Below are 25877 nucleotides of genomic sequence, written 5' to 3' on the forward strand. Positions count from 1 at the left end.
TTGTTTTTCAGTTCTCTGGTAACTTTCGAAACATAACTGATTTTCCTATAATTCTACATACTGTATGAAATATGCTTAAAAAACATTCATTTGAAAAAGGATCCACAGATTGCCAAAAGGGCCATATAACTCAAACATGGCCCACAACACCCAAGTTCTCTACTCTGCCGATGAAGGAAAGGCACTTCTTCTGATCCACTCTCTCTTGGCTGCTGATGTTGTCCCCTTAAGAGAGAGGCAGGGCCCATTAGATATAATAAAAAGATTCATGAAAAAAATGTACCTTACAAAGCAATATTTATTCACATAGTGGATTGTATTACAGAGCTGGTATTCATACATATTTTTATTTTGTTGGTATATCTTTTGTTTGAAATCTAAGGAAAAACACAAAAAAATGACATGTTAAAGTTATCATTAGAGTGAAATATTGGGTCTGTTGATAAACCAACATGATAAAGATAGGTAGGGTAATAAAAGTATGTACATTTTTCCAGTATCATTAGCTACTGACTGCAAACAATAAACATTTTCCAAGGGTATAAACTGAGTTCCAGATATAAGTAGCATAAGCAGTTGTTCATTAGTGAAATCTTATATTTGAGATCTGATGCTTGATGGGAAGTCCACAATAGGAGAATTGTAGTTACCCCTTTCAGTATTGTCAAAAAAGGAAAAGGCTTGAGGGCGGGGAGAACTTTCGAAAGAGTATCAAGTCAACCCATTCAGAAATAATCTTGAAAGGAAACATACAATTCTTTGGAATAAGAGATACTACTTTGTCATGTTCTCATGATGGCGACTTTTATTTTTACTTCTATATGGTCTCTGATGTGAAGGAATTTCATCCTGGCATCTCATGCTTAATAAGGTTAAAAATAGTTATTCTGCTTAACTAAGAAGAGAAGAATAAAAACAGGGTGTTCACAAGATCCAGATCTGTAATTCTCATCTGTTCTCTAGAAGTTTTTACTGCTGGTGTCTAAATAGCACAAAAGTCCAAACAAATTAAATGTCTATATCTGTCTAATAACTAGTTTTTTTTTTATTATTTATATGGATTGTGTTTATAGAATTTTACAATGAAAGCTATTTTTTTACACTACTCTTTAAAAATATCTACTCAAACAGAACAAAAGTAAAACATTTTTGTATGAAAAATAAACAACCAGTGGTTTGAAAAACTACAGTTGATTTTGCATAGGGTCAAGTGTTGTAACTGCAAATGCATTTTTACAATCACTGACCTAAGTTTCTTGTGAATGTGCAACATGTTTGTTTGTGTGAAATCTTATGAAATCTCTTTTTTCTTGTAATACTAAATAGTCACTGTCAAACTTTAAGAATTTTAAAAATTATTATTCCCTGACATTGACCTTTATATTAATCATTATTGATGACTTCAGAAATTTTAAATTATATTAATCATTGCTGATAATTATTAAGTACTTTACTCTGTGCCAGACACTCAGCTTTACTTTCCTGGTCTCGTTTACATCTCATGATAACACTATGGAGTGGACAATATTATTGCTCAAATTTTACAGCTAGCGAACTCAGTGTATTAGCTCGAACTTCCCGAACAAAAGAACATAAACTGGGTGGCTTAAATGATAAGAAGTAATCTCTTCCAGCTCTGGAACCCCAAAGCCCAAGGTCAAGGTGCTGGCTGACTTGACTCCCGCTGCCAGGGTCTCTTCCTGGCTTGTCGATGGTGGCCTGCCACTGTGTCCTCCATGGCAGAGAGATCTCGACCTCTGGCCTCTCCTCCTCTTCTTGTAAAAACACTAGTCCTACCATGAGAACCCTACTCTCATGACCTCATCTAGACCTTGTCAGCTCTCAAGGCCCCCTAAATCATTGGGGTTTAGGGCTTCAACACGTGAATTGGGGAAAGACACAAATATTTATTCCCCAACACAAAAGATCTAAGGAGATTAAGTTATTTGCTTAATGTTACAGAGCTAGTAAGTGGTTAAACATGGAGCATGCTCCAGAGATTTGCTAAAATGATAGTTTACATTTAGTTTACATTGGTGTGATGGCCTTTAAAAAAATCCTCAAATGGACTTTTTTTTTACTGCCCTCAACACAGGCACTTTATCAGAGAACATGTCGCTTGCCTTTGTCCCTGCACTGACTTACTTATGGCCTGTTCTCCACACAGTTAACAGAGGGATCCTTTCAGTACTCAGCCTCATCATATCAGCTAATCACCCAAAGCGCTGCAGTGACCTCCCATCCAGCGAAAAAGAAAACTGAAATCCTCTCACTGGTTGTGAAGGCCTTCGGATAGAATTTGATTGGGACCTTGTCTTCAGTCCTTCCCCCACTCTGCTCTGACTGGCCCAACCCAAGCTCTTCCCTACCTGACCTTTGCACGGCCCCAAATCCTCTCCCCCAGGCAGGCAGCCATGTTTCTCCACATCCTTCAGGACTCGGCCTCCCACCAGTCTCCTCTGACCATTCTGTCTGTGGAGCCAGGTTCCAGCCCTGCTGGGGACTCTCTGTTCTTCAGCCTCTTTTATTAGTTACCACAGCCCATATTGCTACCTGACATTATCCTATTACAAGTTCTTTTGTTTCTGTGTTTTGACAACTGCTTTTCTTATCTGAATAAAAGTTTCCTCTGAAGAACTTTGTGCTTATAACACCAGCACCTCAAACAGCCTGCCTGCATGTAGTAGATACTCAATCCTTATATGTTGAATTTATGAATTAGTGAGTCAGGACTCAAAGTGATCAAAGTATATGACTCTTATAAAGATAAAGAGACCTGCTCCTCAGAGGTGCTAAGGGCTATGTCTGAAGTCGCTCAAGACATGAGTGAGTATGCAAGTGCCAAACACTAGGTCTCAATTAGTAGGCTTTTCATTACACTCTCCTCCCCTTTCCGGTGGGAGCACAGAATAGGCAGCAAACCACACAGTTGTGAAAGGGAAAAGTGGTGAAAGAAAATTGAGAGTCAAGTCTGTCAGATATTGCACGAGGTAATCTTCCCTACAATCCTAAAGGGTAACAGGCATTGTCCTCAGTTTACACATGAGAAGTATAAAACTCAGACAAAGTCTCTAGTACAAGATCACTCAGCCTGTTGCTGGAAGAGCCTTTGTTCAAACCCTGGCTTTTCGCTGGTTGAAATGCCCTTACCCAGGAGACGTTGATCCGGGATTTGGAAGAAACACTTATTCTGGGCCTTTATTAACTCTGGAGCAAGAGGAAGAATATGGCTACACTTTATTTATCTATTTAGAAATTAAATTTAAAGTTATCTAGAATTTCTAAAATGCCTTGTCTTGTACCTTGCACTTCTATTTACTATGAGGACATTCAAAACTAAAACAAAACCCAGGAACCTCTGCGTTTTGGAAGGAATCTTTTTCAAAAGTATAACTCATGTATCTTTAAAGCTAAGATTATTTATACATGCAGCCGGCAGTCTGATCACTTGGTGAAGCTACAATAATGTGCTTAAAGTAGCACTTAAAATGTCTTTTTTTTTACACAGATTCTATAGAAAGGTGAGCGGCAGGGTGTGCACAGAGACGAATTAGTGGTGCTCCTAGCCAGGCTGTTTAAATTATTTTTAGTCAGGAGACACACTGTACACACCAGGTCTTAGATATGAGTAATTAATATGAAATGTTACCTCTTCCTTGGCCCGAAGTCACAATGAGACTTCTTTATTCTCTCTTTTTCTTCCCAGTCGCATTTGCTACTATCTTATGCATGGTCTTCCTAGCATATTGTACTTCACTGTGAAAATCTTTCTTGTTATGTTGGCAAGGACGGCTGTCCTTCCAAAACCGGTTGAGGCTGCAGCAGCCGTACCCATAGCTCACTATGCAGAGGCCCCTGTCGCTTCCCTGGTGCCACCCTCTGAGACCTTGATGTCCCTTATTTGATGGGCCAAAGGCATTTGTTTAGATTCACTAGTGCTATGTAGGGAGCAGAGACAGGTTGCTCAAAAGGTCTTTTCTTTATTCCACTATTTACTGAGAACCTCCATTAACTGGAAGCTTTCTCCTTGACTTAGGAGAATCAAAACAAAACCAAAAATGATACAAAACAAAACAAAAACAAACCGAGCTGTTATAAAGGCACTGTTCAAAGAAGCATTTCCTTTGCAGCTGAACCAACGTCACATTCCTTCCTTCTATATGGTATTTATAGCATTGCACCATGAGAACTCGTATTCAGATAAAGACTGCTGACTCTGCAGTACCCTGTGTCATCTAGCAAGATTGACTATGTATACGCCACACACACATGCACACGCACACACGTCCGTACACACACATTACTTACTAAAGGCTTTAATGTGTTGGAGGGAATTAGCTACCCAAACCCCATAGCTTAGGTTTCTGTACTTACCTAAGGGAAGGTGGAGTCTCTTATCACAGCAAAGAGAAAAATTTTATTTTAAAACAATGTTAAAAATTAAAGCTGTTTTTGTTCCCTCACAGAACCTGTATTCTAACCGCCATTTACTATAACCTCTACTTCTGTTTGTGCCACGGACACAAAAGTTGTGGTCACCTGAGCTTGGCACGACAGCCGGAAGAAATGAGAAAAGGCAGAGGGAACACTGTGAACATACAGTTCCCTTCACGAGGTTACTGTGTATTCGCATTCCTTGTACATTGTTAATAGAACATATAAAATAAATGAAATTTCTGGTCATTTTGAAGTGATTTAACATATTGATTCAGGTTTACCTCAATGCTTCAGTAACGGCCAGGTTTCCGAAGTTTGGTACGGGCTAGGTGGGCACTTCATCCATGATGCCAACGGAGCATAAGATGGGTTTGCTCTTCTTTACTGTGAGATAGAATATCAGTGTACTTCTGCGTTTCTTTCTGATTGTGTAGTAATTCCTTCAGAGACAATTTTTTTTGTTGTCACTCAGCCTGCGAAAGTGGAACTCTCATTTTATGTGATTCGGCAATAATCATCGTTGACGGTGAGAAAAGATACACAGCATGAAATGGAAAGTGTAACCTGAAAATCAGTTTTAAAACATCAGAACTATGCTATGGTCAAGAAAATAAAAATATGCCGACCTGCACATGCTCCGGGAAGGTTCAAAGCAAGATAGAAGGAAGAAGCATCGGAACGCTTCCTGCCACGCCTGCCCTCTGAGCTCTGCTGCAGGCTCCATCATCTCTAACCTGCCCTGTGGCAAGGGTCCTGACTCCCTGTCTGCCTCCGTCCCTGCTTCTTCCGTTACAAACATGAGAGCCACAGGAATCCTGTGTAGATAACAGTCCGCTCATCTCTCCATTCAAACTCTTCTGTTTGCTCACCATTTACCCAAAGTAAAAGCAAAATACTTAACCACGTCCTCTAAGATTTACATAGCTGTCCCCATGTCCTCTGTCCTTGCTTGGTCCTCTCCAGCCACACCAGCTGACTGGCTTTTCCTTAGACTCACTAGACAGGCTCTAACCTCAGGCTTCACCTTTGCTGTTCCTTTTTTCAAGTCGGCTTTTCATGACTAGCTCACTTCAAGTCTTTACTCAAATTTCACTATCTCAGTCAGGCCTTCCCTGACTTCCCCATTTATACTTTAAAAAGCAGGGACATCAGTAGTAACAATAACATTACTTAGCATTCAAAATCCTCAGATGATGTTAAGACATGAATATCGCCCTCCATACCTACATTTTCAGTTATGCTACTAGGTTTAACCCTAAAGGAGAAAGAGGTAATGAAACTTAAAGAGGAAGAGAGGAGTAGATTCCTCTTTAGACTGACAGCTGCCATTGAACAGCTGCCAGTTCAACTGAACTCCAAATATTTGCTGGTTGCTTATTCCGTGGGGCTCGATATAGGCATCACTGAATTGGGTAAGAGATGGTGGGACCCAGGTGTTACGGTTAAGATGATCTATCGCAGAAGAGTAATCAAATCCTCAAGAGAAATGACTCCCCCAAAAGAGTTTAAAATAGTGTGTTACACATAAGACAAGTATAGCAAAGAATTCTCTTTTGAACCAGTGGTACTAAATTGATCAGATTGTTGAGTTTACAAATTGATCATTCTTAATTTGATGGGATCGTTACAGTGGCAAAGACTGCTAGATTTTCTGTCCAGAGATCTGGTGAATTCAACTGAATTAAATGCAATTAAAATATTGAGTGCCTTCATATTGTTCAAAGTTATTCATAGATAATGCAATATTATGAAATGTAAAATGGACTATTTCCAGCTTTGTATGCACTGTGATTAATGAAAGTTGATTATGACACATTTTTAGTATCTGAATGTAACATAAGATGTTAAGTTTTAAAAATAGACTTGATTATTCCTAGGAAGTGGCTGGTGGAGGAAGAAGAAGTTGTCTGGAACTGATTAAATAGTGGTAGAGGTTCTGGGTCACACGAGAGACATAAAATACTTACATTTTATAAATTTAAATGTTTTCTGATATACTCTAGAATTTTACTTTCTGCATTTCTAAAACCATTTGAATTATCTGCTTTATGATCTCCCTTTCATGGGTATAAAAGAACTTAAGTTATTTATGACACCTGTTATATTATTTAGATGACAGTGAGATTTTAAATGCATATTAATGATGTATTTTAATTAAAGGATGAAAACAGATGTCACCATTAGCAAATATAATGGGGAGGAAATTATACCTTGTCACTTGTCTTGAAATACATCCCGGAGAGGCTTAGACAATACTGTACCTAATGATGGTTGACTAATTTAGTATACCATGCAAGTAAAATCCAGGAAGCTTGTATTTCTCTGCTTTTTAAAAATGAAAAAGAGGAAGCCTTGATGAAATGAATTTATTATTTCTCAGATATTTAATTTAAGCTTTAAAAGTAGGATATTTGCTGGTGCTGCTTTTAAAAATCAGGACTCAACCTAGACACTTTATTTCATACTTCTAGAATCTACTTTGATGTTTTAGTCGATATATAATGTTGGATATCATAGAACATTTTGTTCAGTATTTTTTCTGTACATTATAAAAATAGGTAATATTTTTCAGATTACTTACTAATTGTCGAACACCTTCCTAAGTGCTATCTATTAGCTGTTTTAATCTTCAAAACAACAACATTATATGTCAGAAGGCGTATTATCTCCATTTTACAGAGGAAGAATTATAGTATTAGAGTGTTAAATCACTTGCCACCACGCAAAATTAGTAAGAGGAAGAGCCCAGGAAAAATTTGAAGCCAAGAAATTTGGCCTCAGAACTCCTGCTGTTACCTGTTGAATCCAAAATTAAAGACATATGATACACTTGCTTTCTGGAGACAAGAAGCAGGTGATATATTACCCTTCTATACCCAGAGTAGAGTTAACATATCTTCATTTCTCCCTCTCTAAAATAAGTAGGTGATTACACGGATTATCTCACTTAACCCTCCTGACCAGATAAGACAGAATTGTTACAGGAGGTGAAATTGAGGACCTGGGAGCTAGAGTGAATTGGCTCTGAGCTTGACCAACATTAGAACTTATCCATGGAAATAGGGTTATTAGGTATCTGGAAGTTAAGGGACATTAGACATGTCATTTACTCTTTATGGCTCTGTGAATTCTGGAAAGCAAAGAAATTCACAGAGATTTATGGGACTGTTGACATTTTAAATGAATTGTTCTGATTAAATATTACAAATGTAAGGTAATGATTTTTGTTCAAGTTATATTGAAAGCCACCTTAGCCACCACATCCCAAATAATATTTTATCATTCAGAAGAACAAGCAGGAAAATGTGATTAGCTCATTGATAAGGACACATTCAATGTGCATAAATTTATTATGCATTAAAAAGTAAAAGGGAAAAAACATTTTGATATGTTAGAAATCTACATATTGTTTATTCATCCACTGTTTCAGAGCATTGGGTATAATTATGACTTGGACAATTAATACATTTATTAGTTTAAAACAACCTAATGGTAATATTCTTTTTTGAAATTCAGATTTTAGAATTTGCTTTCTTTTTTTCCTGTTTGTGTGAATTAGCAATGAGCATTAAAAAATACTGGAAAAAAAAAAAACTCAGACAACATGATGTGTGTCCCCTTCCAGTGGCTGTATCATGGACATTCCACAAAACAAATTATACTAGTGAGCTCACCTTTCTCTCTGACTGTCACCTTATAAGACGATTTGTCCCTTATTAGCAGTGTATTGGCAGATGATCTACGCTACGTGTACGGATACCTGTATGCTATTCAATTCTGCCAGTCAAAACTCCATCCTAAAGTTATCAGCTAAGTGTACTCAGAAACTTAAAAACAAAGTACATTCTTCCTTCATGTATTAACTATGTCTATGTTTAATAATAGCTCACATTTATTGAGCTCTTACCATATGCTAGACACGTGCTAGGCACTTTACATGGATTATCTCATTTAACTCTCCTGACAATCCTTTGAAGCTGCTGTTATCACCAGTTCGCAAATGAGGAAACTGAGAAGTAGAGTTTAAATAATTTCTTGATTATCACGAAGCTAAGAAATACAATCAGATTTGATTCTGAGCAAGCCAACCTGAGACATGCCTAATCTATTCTATTTAATCCATTCCAAAAAGCGTCAGTTTTAGAGTGAAGTTGGTTTATTTTTTCTTTCGCTTTAGTAATAAAACATAGTGAGTCTAGTGAAAATAGTCAAGAATGTGGCCAAGACGAGATTTAGAGTGTGTTGGGCATTCCAGAAGATGCAGGCATGAACTGATTACTGACTGATGGCTTGATCATATGTGTAGACACTGCCGCCTTCTAACCAGCAACGCATGTAGTTTGCCCTTTATTTATTAGGTAGATTGGCATCATTAACTGACACATTTTGGAAAAGTTCACATGGGATGTAATTAGATCTATTTCATATTAATGAATTACATATTTATAAAATGGATGGCAGGCACCAGTATTACCTGTTAGATTACTTTCTTAAAAATTGACTCCTCTCCTCTCTAAAATTTCATTGCTACTTAAGTATCCTATTTGGTTTCTCTTCATTTCACCTGCTTTTCTTCTCTTGAACGGCACTGTAAATGAGATAACCTGTTTATCAAAGTATTAGAGTGACTTCCTCTCGTGCCAGATTTTCAATTTTAAACTTAACTCCGGGCTGTCTCAAGCATTAGAAAGCAGGAATATTGTTCTATAATCTAGAAACCGTATTTCTAGGCCCCCACACACAAAGCTTCGCGACACTGCCCCCCCCCCCCCCCCCCCCCCCCCCCCCCCCCGTGTTCAGGAGCACCGGGAAGCCGTTTCTTGGGAGATGTAGTAAAGCAAAAATGTAACTGTAGCCTAGTGGGCCTCCGTGCCCTGAGATATCTTTATTTAATGCTTACTCAGGAGTGGCCTCCTGTGGTAAATTGGAAATGGAATTAAAAATAAATGCTTGTCGGAAGTAACAGGCTGTGAAACACTAAAAGCCAACTAATCATCAGTTATGCTCTTTTCCTAAGTGTCATCGTGCGGCATTTTCAGAACACTGTGGGATGCTGATTGGACGGACTACATTTTTAACAATGCTAAATGGAAGACAAGAAAAGCAAAGAAAAATACACAACAAAACCCCTAACATAAAAATTTTTAAAGGGTCTTTAGAATGAGGGTCCTCCACAAAAGAGCAGAAATTACAGCACGTTATAATTTTCTCTTTTGTTCTTTTTCAGCCAGCTTTGAAAACACATTTTTTTCCCCTAATAAGATACACCCCCTGCTGATTGTACTAATGTTCTTTAACACATTGAAGAAATAGTTTAAATAACTATTAAGGAATTAAATGTAAAAATAAAAATCTTTAGTGCCACCTGCTGGACATTTGCAGTAAGTGAAAACGTAAACTTTTAAACTGAAGCCTAAATATGGTTTTAGACACAAATGAAAAAATATTTTAACGGTAGTTATATTTAAAAATCACTCAGTAATATCTGTGCTAAATGTCTATATTACTGAAATGTTTAGAATATGTATATATTCTCTGTATACTACATACTACTTTTTTTTTGAGGTTGAAATTTTTTTTTTTACAGGTGTTATTTTATTTTTAGAGCAGTTTCAAGTTCCAGAAAACTTGTGATGGACATACGACATCCAATATCCACCTTTCCCCAACACATGCATAGCCTTCTCCATTGTCAACATTTTTCAGTAATAGTACAGTTGTTACCACTGATTAACTTACATGGACGCATCATTATCACCCAAAGTCCATAGTTTATTTTACACTTTACTCTTGGTGCTGTGCATTCTGTGGATTTAGATAAATGTATAATGGCAAGTACCCACCATTACAGTATCAGACAAAGGAGTTTAATTATCCTAAAACTCCTCTGGGCTCTATCTATTCATCCATCCCTCCCAACCCTTTCCATGATTACCTTTAAAACCTAAAATTACTAATATGTACATACCTGTGATTCATAAAATTTTAAGTTTTAAACAATGATGCAGATCAGATTAAAATATATAACACTTAAGTTTTTTTCAGTATATTTTCATACAGGCATTGCTAAACTTTTTTCATTTATGATTAACATTTAGTTATGGGATGAAGATTATTTTTATCAACAGCTATAAAAGATATATGAAAAAAAATGCCTTTGTTTTCAAATTTAACCTTGCTGTGGCAATCTCTCCTCAGAGAGAGGGAATATATGAATGGGAAATCCTAGATTTAGATATTGCTCACCTTGGGTGCAGTGGAATTAAGACATTAAGGAATTAAGAAATTTGACATAAATCAGAAGATTGTAGCTAAAGTTAACTCAGATCTTGCAACATCTGTTCCAGAATCCTTCTAGGCAGTATTATTAAGAAACCAGAAATTGCCTGACCAGGTGGTGGCTCAGTGGATAGATCTTCGGACTGGGATGCAGAAGGACCCAGGTTCGAGACCCCGAGGTTGCCAGCTTGAGTGTGGGCTCATCTAGCTTAAGCAAAAAGCTCCCCAGCTTGGACCCAAGGTTGCTGGCTCGAGCAAGGGGTTACTCGGTCTGCTGAAGGCCCGTGCTCAAGGCACATATGAGAAAGCAATCAATGAACAACTAAAGCACCACGACAAAAAATTGATGATTGATACTTCTCATCTCTCTCCATTCTTGTCTGTCTGTCCCTATCTATCCCTCTCTCTGACTCTTTCTCTATCCCTGAAAAACAAGAAACCAGAAATTGAAAGTTTAAATTTTATGGACTCTTTTGCAGCTGGAATCTCTGATGTGATTTAGGTTCCAAAAGTCAGGTATACTTACTTCCGTGAGAGTTGCCCTGAAGTTGAGTTTAGCCGAGGAGCACAGCAGCACACCGGACAGCCATGTCTCTGTTCCCTCCAGCAGGCTCAGTGTAGCTCTGGTGTGGCTTCCAGATAAGAGCACCCGAGCTGGTGGGATTCTAGCACTAGCCATTTGGAGAGTGCCTTTTGGATTTTGCAGCTTTCTTATTGAGTAGCTGGTTTTGTGCTTTTGTTTCGACGTTATTCTTAGAGATCAAACCCAGACTCTGCTTCTCTCCTCCTTCCAACAGTTTTGTAATGCCAGATTTCATTGCTTAATATTTTAGCTTAAAAGACTGGGATGTTCATTATTTTCAGTTCAGCTCTGAAACAAGGGGCTGTTATTCCCAATTGTCATTAAAAAAAAAATAGCCATCACGGAAATGTGGTAAAATTTTACTGCTTCTCTCTGTTACAGAGTAGAATTGAAGAGACAGTTTCACTAAAAAGGGGGCAATTGTGTTTTGAGTCCAACAAAACATTTTTTAAGTGCATATATGTTTTCATTTCACAGTCGTTTATGTATGATTATTGATCTGTCATTCAGTAGAATAGATAAACTGGGTGCTTATTTGCTGATAGTCACAGATTTTAAAAGATAATTTTATTTCATCTACATTCCTGAGAACTTTGAGAGCATTCACAATTATTTTATTATCTTAGCATGCTTCCTTATTTGTTTGCTTTAGTTATTCTATAAATACTAACAGGAGCTATATTTTTATTATTTCAGGAAATAGTCCAAGCTCCATATTATCTAGTAGCATGCTTTGGACTAAGTGAAAGAAAGCTGCCTGATCAATTAACCCAGAATTAGTACTCTCTACTGACCAATTTATCAATATTTCCATTCTTTGTCACTTAGTACATGTTGCCACAAACTACCAACTTATGCTCACATATAACTTATCTCCTAAGTAGACTGCACATTCCTTGAAAGCAAAAACAGTGTTTTAGAGCTGGTGTAGTGGGAATTTTTGACTATAGAGTGTGAGATCAACATTTTTAAAAGTAAGTCTCCAATCTATCAGACGAGCCAAACATTTCATTTTAGTTCTTATCAGGGCTCTGTCCTGGACATCCTCTAGGTGTTTGTGAGACTTTTAATCCAACACTCTAAGAATTAGCCTGGCTTAAACTTCATGTCACAAACTTCACGGGCCCTTCCGGGTGCCCTACTCTGTGTGTTCTATCCCAAAGTTGGGAGAGCGAACAGGCCCCGCTTGTTGTTGTCAGTACCCATGCCTTCCCACCACATTATTGACATTCCAAAGCAAGTCTCCATTTTTGGGTGTTATGTGCAAACTACTCTGATCTCTGGCCCTCTCTTCATTTTGGAGGAAGCTCTCACTTTCCCTCATGACCTGCCACTTAAGTTTTTGAAACTTCAAAGCGCTAGCTCCCAACCCCTCCTCTTCCTGGAAAATCTAGCCTAGACTTCCCAAAGGAAAGCCAGGATGAAAGGGGGTATTGTTTCCTAGCTTCTGACCACTTTGGGGATGGAGAAAGGAAAAACAGAAAATAGAAATCAGTGAGGTGCTGTGCTAATTACAAAGGTTTCTCTGCATTCCACTATTACCAGTCGCTTAGCATCATTCTGTGTGCTTTATCTATAGTAAATAATTAACACATACTCATTCATTGGTAATAATTTCCGGTTTAAGTAACTTATCTCACAGTATAGGATGATATTTTAGTTTTTTAGACATTTAAAGAATAATATATAAATTTTTAAGCATTCATCTTTTTTTAAAAAATATATGGCATTAATCGCCCAACTTGTTTACGTCTGGAATCTCGGATTTTCTAGAATTGAGTGCACAGATATTAAAATAATACAACGATTATGACATAGTGAAACAATAGAAAACATCCAGGGAGAAAACCAAAGTTTCTCTATCAATGATTTTCTTTTGATGCATTGCATATTTTATAACACTCTGCATTTCCTTGTAGATCATTTAAGTCTAAGATATGTGATCATTTATTTTGTCAACCTTGCTAATCAATAATAATGTAGTCTTAATTCTAAAAATTGAAATATACAAATAAATTTCACAGAAAGATTTTACATTTGCAGCCCTGCATTTACTGTAATACCATATAATAAAATATGTATTTCCATTTATTATTCATAATAGAACACTGTCATATACTTGATATGGATTAAAGCATTAAAACATCAGATACAATAAAAATAAATATGCTGTTTATGGTTTCACTACCAGTATCCTGATATCAAAAGTGTATTTTATTGTGAGGACACCATCTTGACAGTGTGAGATATCAGAGTAATGTAAGGGGAATACAAATTGTAAAAGGGGCATTAAGGTTAGATTTTAAGAGACAGTTCAGTAGTGCATTGCAGAAATTTCAGAGCAAGTGGATTTTCAGGAAGTGGGGATAATGAACTGGACTCCTTCCTCCCTTCCCACACCTCTCCCAGCCTTTCATTCTTCCTTCTTTCCTTTTATAATGTTTGCTGCTAACAAAAGGGGAATACACTGGGAAATGAGATGGGCAGATTGACCGGGACTTGGGTTGGACTTTTTCTTTCAGTGCAGAGTAAGGGAGTCCTACCTACAAGAAGAGAAAGAAGCCCGTGAAGATTTGAAGATACAGGAGAGTTCTCAGTTGAGAAACAACATAGTCTTTCTTCTGTCCCTTTTGGTATGTCCAAACTGGTAATATAAACACGGCCTATTACCAAGAAGGAATTTTGGATACATATGAGAGGAGGATACAAGTGGCTGCAGACCACCTAGGGAGGGTGTGTGTCCAGGTAGAGTGGAGTGATGGCTATTTTGATGGGCTCATGAACTGAGGATTGAAGCACTCGGCAAAGAGCTGAGGCATCCTCTGGGAGAGTCCTTGGTGCCTTTCATGTGCCAGAACTACTCTGTGGACTGAGTTTTCTTCCACTTTTCATGAGACTGGAAGAGAACTCCCCTCTAAGATGTTCCATGGGGAAAGTGAAAATATAGAGACCTTCCTCCCATCACTCAGTCTCAAAGCCTGTCCCTACACACTGCCCTGCTGTGGCCTCCTGGGGAGGGAACTGTTGCTGCCGGCCCACCCATCACACTCTGGGAGACCCCGTGTCTGAGCTGTGCTGGCAGTTAAGCAACCAACACCAGATTCACAATCATAAAGATAGCATTTTCAGTTTTTTCAGGAGAACACATTGGCTTGATATCAATTTCAGAAAAAGAGAGTTGGGAATAAATACTATTATTTAAGAGTTGAAAATTAATGGAAGTTACTTCAGGCATACCTTAGAAATACTGTGCGTTTGATTTCAGACCTCCCCTCCCTAATAAAGCAAATATTACAATGAGCACATAAATTTTCTGGCTTCCCAGTGCATATAAAAGTAATTTACACTACACTGTAGTCTATTAAGTGTGCAATAACATTATGTCTGAAAAACAATGCACACGACTTAATTTAAAAATAACTTACTGCTAAGAAATGCTAACAAGCATCGGAGCTTTCCACAACTCCGTCCTCTTGCTGGCGGAGGGTCTTCCCTCAACTGATGGCTGCTGCTGATCAGGTAGGCGGTGGCTGCTGGAGGCTGGAGCGGCTGGGGCAGTTTCTTGAAATATGACAGAAAGAAAGTTTGTGGCATCAATTGACTCTTCCCTTTCACAAGTGATTTCTCTGTAATATGATACGTGATGCTACATGACAGCATTTTACCTACAGTAGAATTTCTTTCAAAATTGGAGTCAACATTCTCATATACAGTTGCTGCTTTTTCAACTAAGTTTATTACTATTCTAAATCCTTTGTTATCATTTCGGCTATCTTTACAGCCTCTTCACCAGGAATAGATTCCATCTCAAGAAACTGCTTTCTCTTCTCTCCCATAAGAAGCAACTCCTCGTCCATTAGAATATTATCATGAGATTGTAGCCATTCAGTCACATTTTCAAGCTCTACTTCTAATTATAGGTCTCTTACCATTTCTACCACATCTGCAGTTACTTCCTCCACTGACATCTTGAACTTCTTCTCAAAGTCATCCATGAGGGTTGTAATCACCTTCTTGCATACTCATGTGAACATTGATACGTGACTTCTTACCATGAATCATGAATGTTCTTAATGGCATCTAGAATGGTGAATCCTTTTCAAATGGTTTTCAATTTACTTTGCCCAGATCTATCAGAAGAATTACTATCTATTGCAGCTATAGCCTTACAAAATGTATTTCCTAAATTATAACACTTGAATGTCAAAATTACTCCTCGATCTATGGGCTATAGGCTAGACGTCCTGTTAGCAGGCACGAAAGCAATGTTAATCCCATTGTACATCTCCACCAGCACTCTTGGTGACCAGTTGCATTGTCAATGAGCAGCGATATTTTGATAGGAATCTTTTTTTCTAAGTAGTAAGTCTCAACAGTGGGCTTAAGATATTCAGGAAACTGTGTTGTAAACAGTTGTAGTATAATCCAGGCTTTGTTTTTCCATTTATAGACCATAGTCAGACCAAATTTAACATAATCCTTCAGGGCCCTGGGAATTTCAGAATTGTAAATGAGCACTGACTTCAACTTAGAACCACCAGCTTCATTAGCTCTGGTGCATTAGACAGTCAGCTGTCCTTTGAAGCTTTGAAGATAGGCATTGACTTCTGCTCCCTACCTCTGTAAGTCCTAGACGACATCTTTTTTTTTTCTTCAATATAAAGCTGTTTCATCTATATGGCAAATATGTTGTATAGAGTAGCCACCTTCGTTAATTATCCCAGCTTGATGACTTGCTGCAGCTTCTACGTGAGCGCTTGCTCTCTGCCTTGAGCCTGTAGGTTTTGGAGATGGCTTCTTTCCTTAAAACCCCGTGAACCAACCTCTGATAGCTTCACCGCGTCTTCCTCACCTTTCTCAGCCTTTACAGAATTAAGAGTTAAGGCCTTGCTTTGGATTAGGCTTTGACTTAAGGGAATGTGTGGCTAACTTGATCTGTCCAGGTCACTAAAACTTTCTCCATGTCAGTAATAATGCTGTTTCACTTTCTTATCATTAGTGTGTTCACCGGAGTAGCCCTTTTAATTTTCTTCAGGAGCTTTGCCTTTGCATTCACAACGTGGCTAACTGACAGAATGGGTCTAGCCTTCAGCCTGTATTATTCTTTTCTAACTTTTGATTTAAACAAAGATGTGTGACTCTTCCTTCATTTAAATACTTGAAGGCAATTTTAGAGTTGTTACTTGGCTGAATTTCAGTATTATGGAATTCCCTATTCTCAGGGGATGTGGAGGCCTGAGGAGAGGGGGAGAGACTGAGGAATGGCCAGTAGGTAGAATAGTTAGAACACACACAATACTTATCAATTAACTTCACCGTCTGATATTGATGCGGTTTGTGGCACCCCAAAGCAATTACAACAATAGCGTCAAAGATCACCAATCACAGATCACCATAGCAAATATAACAATGATGAAAAAGTCTGAAATATTACAAAAATTACCAAAAGGTGACAGAGAGTCAGGAAATGCTGTTGAAAAAAAAAAAAGGCAGATCTCCTCAATGCAAGATTGCCACAAGCTTTCAGTTTGTAAAAAACAAAGCAAAACAACCGCAAGAACAATAAAAAAGCAATATCTGCAAAGTACAATAAAACCGGGTGTGCTTATATTGAGCAGGAGGGAAGGCTCTGCTCCATAGAAGTCCCATGGCGTGAGTTCGTCTGCATAGCTTCTGCTTTTCCATGGTCAGCTTTTGTTCATTAGCCATAATCAAAGATTGACATTATCTGATAGAAAACACTTTTCTGAGTGGAGAAAAACTTTTATTTTCAAGCTATACATTTATTGTCATACTTTATGTGAGCTCAACTTGAGATCTGAAGAATCTGAATTCAGAAGGATATATTTGGATGGAAAGTTAAGGCAAGGCTCAAGACAAAAAAAAATAGTTTCTCATCAATAAAATGGGAATATCAGTATTATCTACTTATCACCAGCTTGAGTGTGGGGTTGCTAGCTTGAGTGTGGGATCATAGACATGATCTGATGGTCACTGGCTTCAGTCCAAAGCTCACTGGCTTGAAGCCAAAGGTACTGGCTTGAGCCCAAGGTTGCTGGCTTGAGCAAGGGGCCATTCGCTTTGCTGTAGCCCCCTGGTCAGGGTACAGATGAGAAAGCAATCAATGGCAACTAAGGTGCCACAACTATGAGTTTATGCTTCTCATCTCTCCCTTCCTGTCTATCTGTCCCTGTCTGTCTGGCTCTCTCTCTCTCTCTCTCAAAAAAAGTAAAATATAAATAAATAAATAAATAAATAAATAAATAAATAAATAAATAAATAAATGTTTAATTTGTGTTTGAGCTAGAGAGAAAGTATGGCAATCCTCAAAGGAGAAAAATGAAATAAGAGCAGTAATTTAGAGACATAACATGGCTTTGAAGCAAAGAGCTTCCCTGGCAACATGTTTGAGGTTCTTTGGTTTTTCTGTACAAGTGACTGAAAATAATTTTAGTTAGATAGCCACCAAAAACAATGGAAATAAAGTATATAATATCCAAACTGGTAGAGGGAAAAACATGGAAAGAGAAAGAAAAATCAATCCAAACAAGATGAAAATGGAAACAAGCAAAGTATACAAAGCAGGACAATTAGAAATTATGGCATACAATGGTATAAACAATCCAACACATCAGAAATCACAATGAGAGTAATAGACTGCAGCACCATTAAAAGACAGAAACCATCATGTTAGATTTGAAAAATCCAGTTAGCCGAGGTTTGGAGGAATCATAACTAAACTATACAAGCACAGAATGTTTGAAATAAATGGTTGAAAAAATATATCCCAGGGGAATATTGACAACAATAACAAACATATAATATGTAAAGCAAAAGCATTACTATAGATAAAGAGGGTAACCAATTATTTAAAATATATTAATTTCATGTTGTACATGGTAATTCTAAACATGTTTACATATGATAATGTTTAGTCAAAGATTGATAAAACTACTAGGAAAGAGAAAACTACCTTCATTGTAGGATATTTTTACTCCTCTCTCTGTAATTGATAGAGCACACATATCAAAAATAAATAATGATAGATGAGATTTGAACAATACTATCAACAAATTTATATATGTATATATCTGTCCAGGATAAATTTGTTAAACTTGATGAGTAAAGTATTTATTGTACTCACAATGAAGAATACATTTTTTTTCATGCTGATATGATTTTCAACTATAGGCCTCAAAGGTACTGGAAATGTTTTATTTCTTAAATAGAGTGGTGGATGCATGATATATGTTTTATTCCTTTACACTTTACATGTATGTTATACAATACTCTTTGTATGTATGAAATGTCTCACATTGAAAAGAAATAATTCAGTTCTATGTCACCAAATATCATTGAATAACAAATGAGTGCTATAAGAATTGAAAAGAATTTATTTGACAGCATTAACATCTTTAACAGAATTGACCAGTTATGCCATCTAATTACTTTTTTTTTTAAGCGAAGGAGAGAGAGAGAGAGAGAGAGGGACAGACAGGGACAGACAAGGAAGGGAAAAAAGTGAAAAGCATCAACTCATAGTTGCAGTACTTTAGTTGTTCATTGATTGCTTTCTCATATTTGTCTTGACTAGGGTGAGAATTATAGCTGAGTCAGTATTCGCTTGCTCAAGCCAGTGACCATGGGCTCAAGCTAGCGACCTTGGGCTCAAGCCAGCAACCTTTGGGCTCAAGCCAGCCACCATGGGGTCATGTCTATGATGCCACGCTGAAGCTAGTGACCCTGCGCTCAAGCTGGATGAACCTACACTTAAGCCAGCGACCTCAGCTTTTCAAATCTGGGTTCTCAGCATCCCAGGTTGACGCTTTATCCACTGTACCACTACCTGGTCTGGCTTAATGTTATTTTTAAAAAATTTTCCAGCATGTGTGGCAGTAGAATTTTTCAGGATAACTAGTCCTCAGTATAAACTTGTATATAAAATTATTTTTTTAAAACAGACCAAGAAAAAAGTACTTATATATATATTTTTTTCCATTAAACAAACAAATATATATATATATATATATATATGCTATTGTTAAGGAGGTATATTTCTTCACTCTCTTGCTAAATTATGCATTTCTAATTCAGTTCAGTGTTTGGCAGAAGAGAGGTATCATTTACAGAAATAGTAATAGTATATGTAAAAAAAACAAAAACAAAAATGAAGTAGCCTATCAATAACCCAATGAAATGTTATAAGGTGACAATAAAGTTAGGTTTCATCTCAATGGTCAATCCCCTGCACATGTAGATTGTATAAAAGGTTTCCTAAAAGATGGCCTTTTGATTGGGTTCCACAGGATGAATAAAAGTCTTATGTTTGAATTTTAACAAAACGAAGAGACAGAATTTCAAACCATTACATATTAGTATAATATAAAGCATATCCTTTCAAGAGTGGTCAAACCGGTCCATTGGCCTACCATCTGTTTGGTAATAAAGTTTTATTGGAACATAGTCACATTTATTATATTATGCATATCATCTATGATACAACAATAAAGTTAAGGAGTTGCAACAGAGATTATACAGCCTGCAAATTCAAAAATATTTACAGCCTGGCCTCTTACCATAAAGTTTACCAACACCCATACTAAATCATGTTCTACAATACAAAATAAGTTCCTAGGGAAACTTTTCCTTAGCCTAGCTTTCTCCTTCTCCTTTATACTTAAGTATATTTAATTTGGTGGTTTTCACAATAAATATTTATTTATGGACTCTCTCTACACTTAGAGCTTAGTTATGTATCTTTGATTTGAAATATTTTCTTATTTCTACTCCTTAATAACTATTATCTTTAATAAAAGCTTTAAGATTTTCACTGTTATTTTTGTAGTTGCTTTTGAAATAATAGATATCCACAGTTCTTTTTTACGAACTTGATCTTAAATTAATGGTGTTTAAACTCTAAAATATTTAATATGTCAAATAACTTCAGTACATTGATCAAATAGTCTTGCATTTATTAAATAAGATATCACTACATCTTTCTATGAATTGAAATTAGCTAGTCTTTAAATTGGAAAGATTTCAGATTCTAAATTACTTTATGTGCTATAGCACAAGTATATTTGATTTAAATATGGGAATTAAATAAGAAAAAATTGTCAATGGACAAAGCAGGAAAGGGATTTCAGAATTTTAAAAATAATCAGTAAATTTCTGCTTAAAAGCTATTGATGTTAAAAGGAAAATACAATGAAATTACTTCAACTGCAGTGCTTGAACTTCACTTACTTGGCTGTGTTTTTAGGGAGCACCAGTTCCCCACAGTTATGTTGGATGTGGTGCGTCAAGCTGACTGCATGAATTAATAATAGCATGTGTGTGTTCTGTGTCCTAGGGAATACCCACAGCCAGTTAAAGAGCTCAGATACATGGATACATTTGATTAGCCACTTCCCAGGAGCTTCTCTTTTGATGTAATAGCCAGTGACTAAAACAACTCTCTCAGTTCTCATTTACAAAACTAAGTCATCCTTTCATGGGGAGCCACCCTTTCACTGGATACCCTACTGTTCTATACAGAACAGAGCTGATGGTTTCTACTTATAGCAATTATAGAGTTATGGATTTGGACTGATGGGGAGGGGAGGAAACTTGTATCATACTAAATGTGGATATTCTTATGGGAAATCATTTGCCTCAATGACTTTGGTTGTCCCACTGCCAGTAGTTACCAATGAGGAATAGTAAAACCCTCATACATATAATCTGAGAGAGAACCAAGCAAAAGTGGGTATATAAAAATCTGAATATTTACAAGGTGTGGCTTAGAACTTTCAATGTGACTTGGGAGAACTAACAAGCTCAAACATGATATATAAGCTATCATTCTGTTTATTGTATGAAATTCTTGATGCAGAATAAATGGTCTCCAAGAATAGGAGTGAAGGAAGATATTTTGTGGAAGACAAATTGCCTAGCAACATTATTTAAAACAGTCTTTTTCCAAGTATGGATCATGCAGAAATAGTGGGTCATGGAATCAATTTACTATGGCAGACTTTTTAAAAATAGTAATGAGCATTAAACTTAGAGTAAGATAGAAAATAGCAGAGTACATCATAGATAGTTAGGCTAAGTGCTTTGTGTAACTTTTGCTTCAGTTGTATACACACATGAGTGGAAAGTGTTAAGATCCAGTTTTGAAGGCCACCTGTCTAAAAGGAGAGGGATGAAGTGGATACATGAATTCCCCTGTTGGGGAAAAAAACAACCAGTGATTATATGAAATCTATCTACATCTGTCTGTGAAGTGCTCCTAAGCAAATCCGGGACTAATAGAATACATGCTATTACATTTCGTACCTTTATAGGTAAGATTAGTGGGGGAGGTTGTTTTGTATGCTTTGCTTTAGTTCAAATAGCTATACTTTTATTCTGTTAGGGAAAAAATTGTTTTTGTCTTCCATCATTTTACTAAGTTTGCTACCATTCTCTCTTTGCCAGGAGATTGCATCAACAATTTGAAAGCTATAAGGAGCAAGTGAGAAAAATAGGGGAAGAAGCGCGGCGTTACCAAGGAGAGCACAAAGACGATGCTCCGACCTGCGGAATCTGTCATAAAACAAAGTTTGCTGATGGGTGCGGCCATCTCTGCTCCTACTGCCGCACCAAATTCTGTGCCCGCTGCGGAGGCCGAGTGTCTCTGCGATCGAACAACGTGAGTATTCTGTGGGCATGACAGAAATTCTGAATGCGGATACCAATCTGGATGCTTCCCCAGAGAAACAACACATGCGTGTTCTCGAGAGCCGATATGTGCACAAATGTACACATAAATAGGCCTCTCTCCATTTTAATCTTTTGTTTTTCATAAGGTTCACAGTAGTGGAGTGGTGATGAAAATAATTAAAAGTTCCCATATGTGTGTATCTTAATAAATGATTCCCATTCAAAACCAACCGATTTATCTGTAGGAGTAAAATTTTCTGAAGAATATTGTAAATATAGATGTAATATGATGAGTTGTAAAACTCTTGAAAGTTATGGCCAGTTCTTATAATAAACAAAATAAAACAAAACCTTACTTTAGTTTCTGCCACACTGGTTTTGGATTGAATGAGGGTAAAATACAAAGTAAACTGTGTGACATTAAATTTAAACCAAGATTATAATATATGTATATAAAACTGTGATTCACCTTTATGAGAGTAATTTCATATCATGTTAAAGAAATATAGTGCCAAGTTTTTCTCATAGTAATTATTCAGATTTTCAAAGAGTATGTTAAAATATGTTTTGTGTGGGTTTTTTCTTCTTCTTTCTTTTCTATGAGATGTAGTCTGATTTGATGTAGATGTAGTTTCCTTAGTTGGTTTAAATAACAGCTACTCTTCCATTATGCCAGCACTTTAAATATATTTAAATTATTGATGCAAAAAGATGGTTATGTAAAGAACTGTATTATAATTTGTGAAATACCAGGTTAATTCTAGTAAATATTTAATTTAGAATACATTTTAATGTAGTACTTTATTATATTCCTGATATTAGTACAGTGGGATTATTTATAGGGATGTCTCTGTGAGTATTTTTTTGATATAAGTCTGCAGTGTAAGAAGTTTAAATAACTTCTATTGTTTGTTTAAAGAATTTAACATTATCTAATCATCTGTAAACTTTAATTTAATACCAAGGTATATTTAAAAAATAATAGGAGAGCTCTAAGCACTCTTTCTGTCTGTCAATTTTGGAAAATCACAGTTAAAATAATGTCCGACTCACATTGTAGCCTTTGGTAGTGTATTTGAGTTTTAAATAGGGTATTCTAAAATATTTTTCAGTGAAATTAAGACATTCAGGAAAATTGTTACATTATTATACTGTAAGATGAACCTACTATTACCTTTGTGTCCTTGGGAAGATACTTATATTCTCTAAACAACAGCTTCTTTACCTTGAAACTAGATAGCAATAATTACTCTATGTGTTGTTATGAGAATTCAATTAAAATAATTAAAATTAGTCTTTATGATATGCATGTTTTTAAGTTTTATTCTTATGGCCGCATAAGTTTAATTTTTTTCTTCTAAAAGTTATCTTCATATGCCACCTTAAAGTTTTTCTAGAATAACCTTGTGTTAAGATATTGTCTGGCACATAAAAAGTGCACAAAGCCTATTTGTTAATCTTCCCTTATTTAGTATTCCTTTTTTTTTAAAGTTACTGTTTAGGAATGAATTCTCTCAAGTGAGACCTGGGCATGATATTCTAGGGAACAGTAATGCTGGCTGAGTGCCCACAGCGTTAAATGTGCTTGCTTCCTTTTATAAGTTTGAGGCAAAATAATAGAAATAGAGTTAATCATTGATACATTAAAATTATTAAGGTCACATTCATGTTTTAAAAAGGAGAGGTGTTTAAAGGAAATTGAGTTAGGAGGCAATGCTTTGGAGCAGACACTCTGCCTTAATGTAGTTCATCCAGCTGTATTAAACTAAATACAATTTTGGAAAAATATTCAAAAGAACAAACAAAATAAAATACAACTTAAACTACTTAATCTTGCACATAATAAAAAATGTAGAAAGTTATATTTTTGGATGACAGTTAAATGTTGAAATGTCTATCACAAATAAACATTGCCTGAGTAAAAATTTGTGTTTGAAGTGAAGTATTTTTTTTCACTTTTGCTAATTACAAACATTTCCCATTCTTGATTTCTTAATTTTGTAATTATAAATATTTAACAGCAATGCATACAAATTAATGCATTTTAATATATCTTTCAATAATATGTAGACTGACTATGGTAGTGAATTAAGCTTTCTATATGAAGAATAGTTTAAATATACATTTAATAATCCAAATTCTAAAATTTTAGAAATTATAACTCCTAACTTTGGTATCTAACATATAGAAGAATTCATATATATGTATTTTTGATGAAAGTTTAAGCAATGATTATTTGGGGGGAAGAGCAAACATTTACTTTTTAGCATACCTGCGTTTTAACACTTTAGAGTGACATATACATAATTGTTTTTCTTAAAATCTATTTATTAATATGTGCCTTATTTTTGTTTTTCTCTTCCTCTTTTTCCTCTCTTTACTCTGCTTCCTTGGATGCTTTCCCAAAGGAGGACAAAGTGGTTAGAATCCATGATTTCTTTTTTATCATTTGTTATATAATGTTGTCAACTTTATTAAGTGAATGTTTCACCTAGAATTGTTACTCACTATATTTCACAAACAAATTATATGCTAAGAAGAGCTCATTTGAAGTTCTTTCAGGAAAATAATAATAAAATGAACACCTAGGAACATTAGAGAGCTTTAAATTAATAGGTCAAGTCTTGGTAGTTTCAGCTCATGGGAATGGCAATATTACAATATAATTTAAATCATTATGAACTCATATGTCTTCTTAGCTCTCTGAGTTTTGTTGATGATTCCATCTGCTGTCAGGAACAATAAAGTCGAAGGGTCTCTATTTTTCTCAGCACTCGGTAGATACATAGGCAGGTAATTTAAAACTTGATTACAGAAGAAATGGAATGAACTGATTTAGTGAAGAGAATGGATGTAATTAAAATCAAGAGCTAAAAAAATGACTTTTCTATAGAATAGAAGTAGCGGAGTTGTCATATGCCCTTTCCTTCTCCCTCACACACAGAAATCATACTCCAGAGGAATGGAAAGGTCGCTTTCAGCTCTTATCAGCTCTAGAAGCCACAGAGGCTGTAGTCAGGAAGATAGGTTCCAAGTGGAACCGCAGTCAGCCTGTCCTTTGTGTGCATACTGTATATATTTATTTTGTGTAAATTACAATTCCACTATAGCTCATTGATTTCCCAATATGAGATTGAGACAGTGAGTATTTTGGGTTTAATATATCAATTTAGCTGCCTTTGTTCAACTGTTTTAAAGTATAAATGATGTATGATAGTGCATAAGTAACAGACATGACACTGAATTGAACATTAAGTGTGTTTTGAAACTTGATGCTGGTATATGTTTAACAGTTTTTTCCTATGAAAAGGAAATCAGGTTGAAATTATATCGGGTAGATGGAGTAGTTTGTTTTCACTAAATGTGTTCACCTTTACCATTAATGGTATAGGAGGTCATTTGGGGGGGGCTATTATTTTAATGTAAACTATATAATATATTAGGAAAAATATAACTAGAATGTCATGTCTTTGGTTTCATGAATATTATTACTTTGAATGAGTCTACTTTAAAAGTAGATAATTTTCAATTCTCTTAAAAAATAAAAATTTAAGTAAATAATAATGCTGGTGTTACGTACAGTTGGTGTTAAGACTTCAGCTCCTCCTGTGGGGCTGCCCAGACTCACTGTCCTTTTTACAGCACTTACCACAGTGGTAGGTTATTTGTGCTTCTTCTGACTACTGAGTGCCATGAGAATTCAGGTGGACTTTGTGGTTTTCAGACTAAAACTAGGATAGAAAGATCTATAAAATACAATTACTTTCAATTATTTTCTTTTCTTGACTAGAATGCATATATCTACCATTTATTTTTAACTTTGTCATATGTCATAATTTCATTAAAAAGCTTTTAGACTATTGAGGTTGTTCAGTAGATTTTCTTATCCAAG

General features: G+C 36.1%; 1 protein-coding gene across 43 annotated transcripts in view; it reads left to right on the plus strand.

Moving 5' to 3' along the window:
• RIMS1 (regulating synaptic membrane exocytosis 1) overlaps positions 1-25877 on the plus strand; it is a 477491-nt gene that overhangs the window by 182891 nt on the left and 268723 nt on the right. For 40 of the 43 annotated variants that reach the window (XM_066253353.1, XM_066253373.1, XM_066253382.1 and 37 more), the window contains 2 exons: positions 21761-21974; positions 24394-24405. In XM_066253353.1, the coding sequence (XP_066109450.1) occupies positions 21761-21974; positions 24394-24405 (226 nt within the window). The remainder of the gene's footprint in view (positions 1-21760; positions 21975-24393; positions 24406-25877) is intronic. The other 3 variants (XM_066253370.1, XM_066253421.1, XM_066253618.1) reach the window with 1 other exon arrangement.

This window comes from Saccopteryx bilineata, chromosome 1 (assembly GCF_036850765.1).
Source record: "Saccopteryx bilineata isolate mSacBil1 chromosome 1, mSacBil1_pri_phased_curated, whole genome shotgun sequence".
Taxonomy (NCBI): Eukaryota; Metazoa; Chordata; class Mammalia; order Chiroptera; family Emballonuridae; genus Saccopteryx; species Saccopteryx bilineata.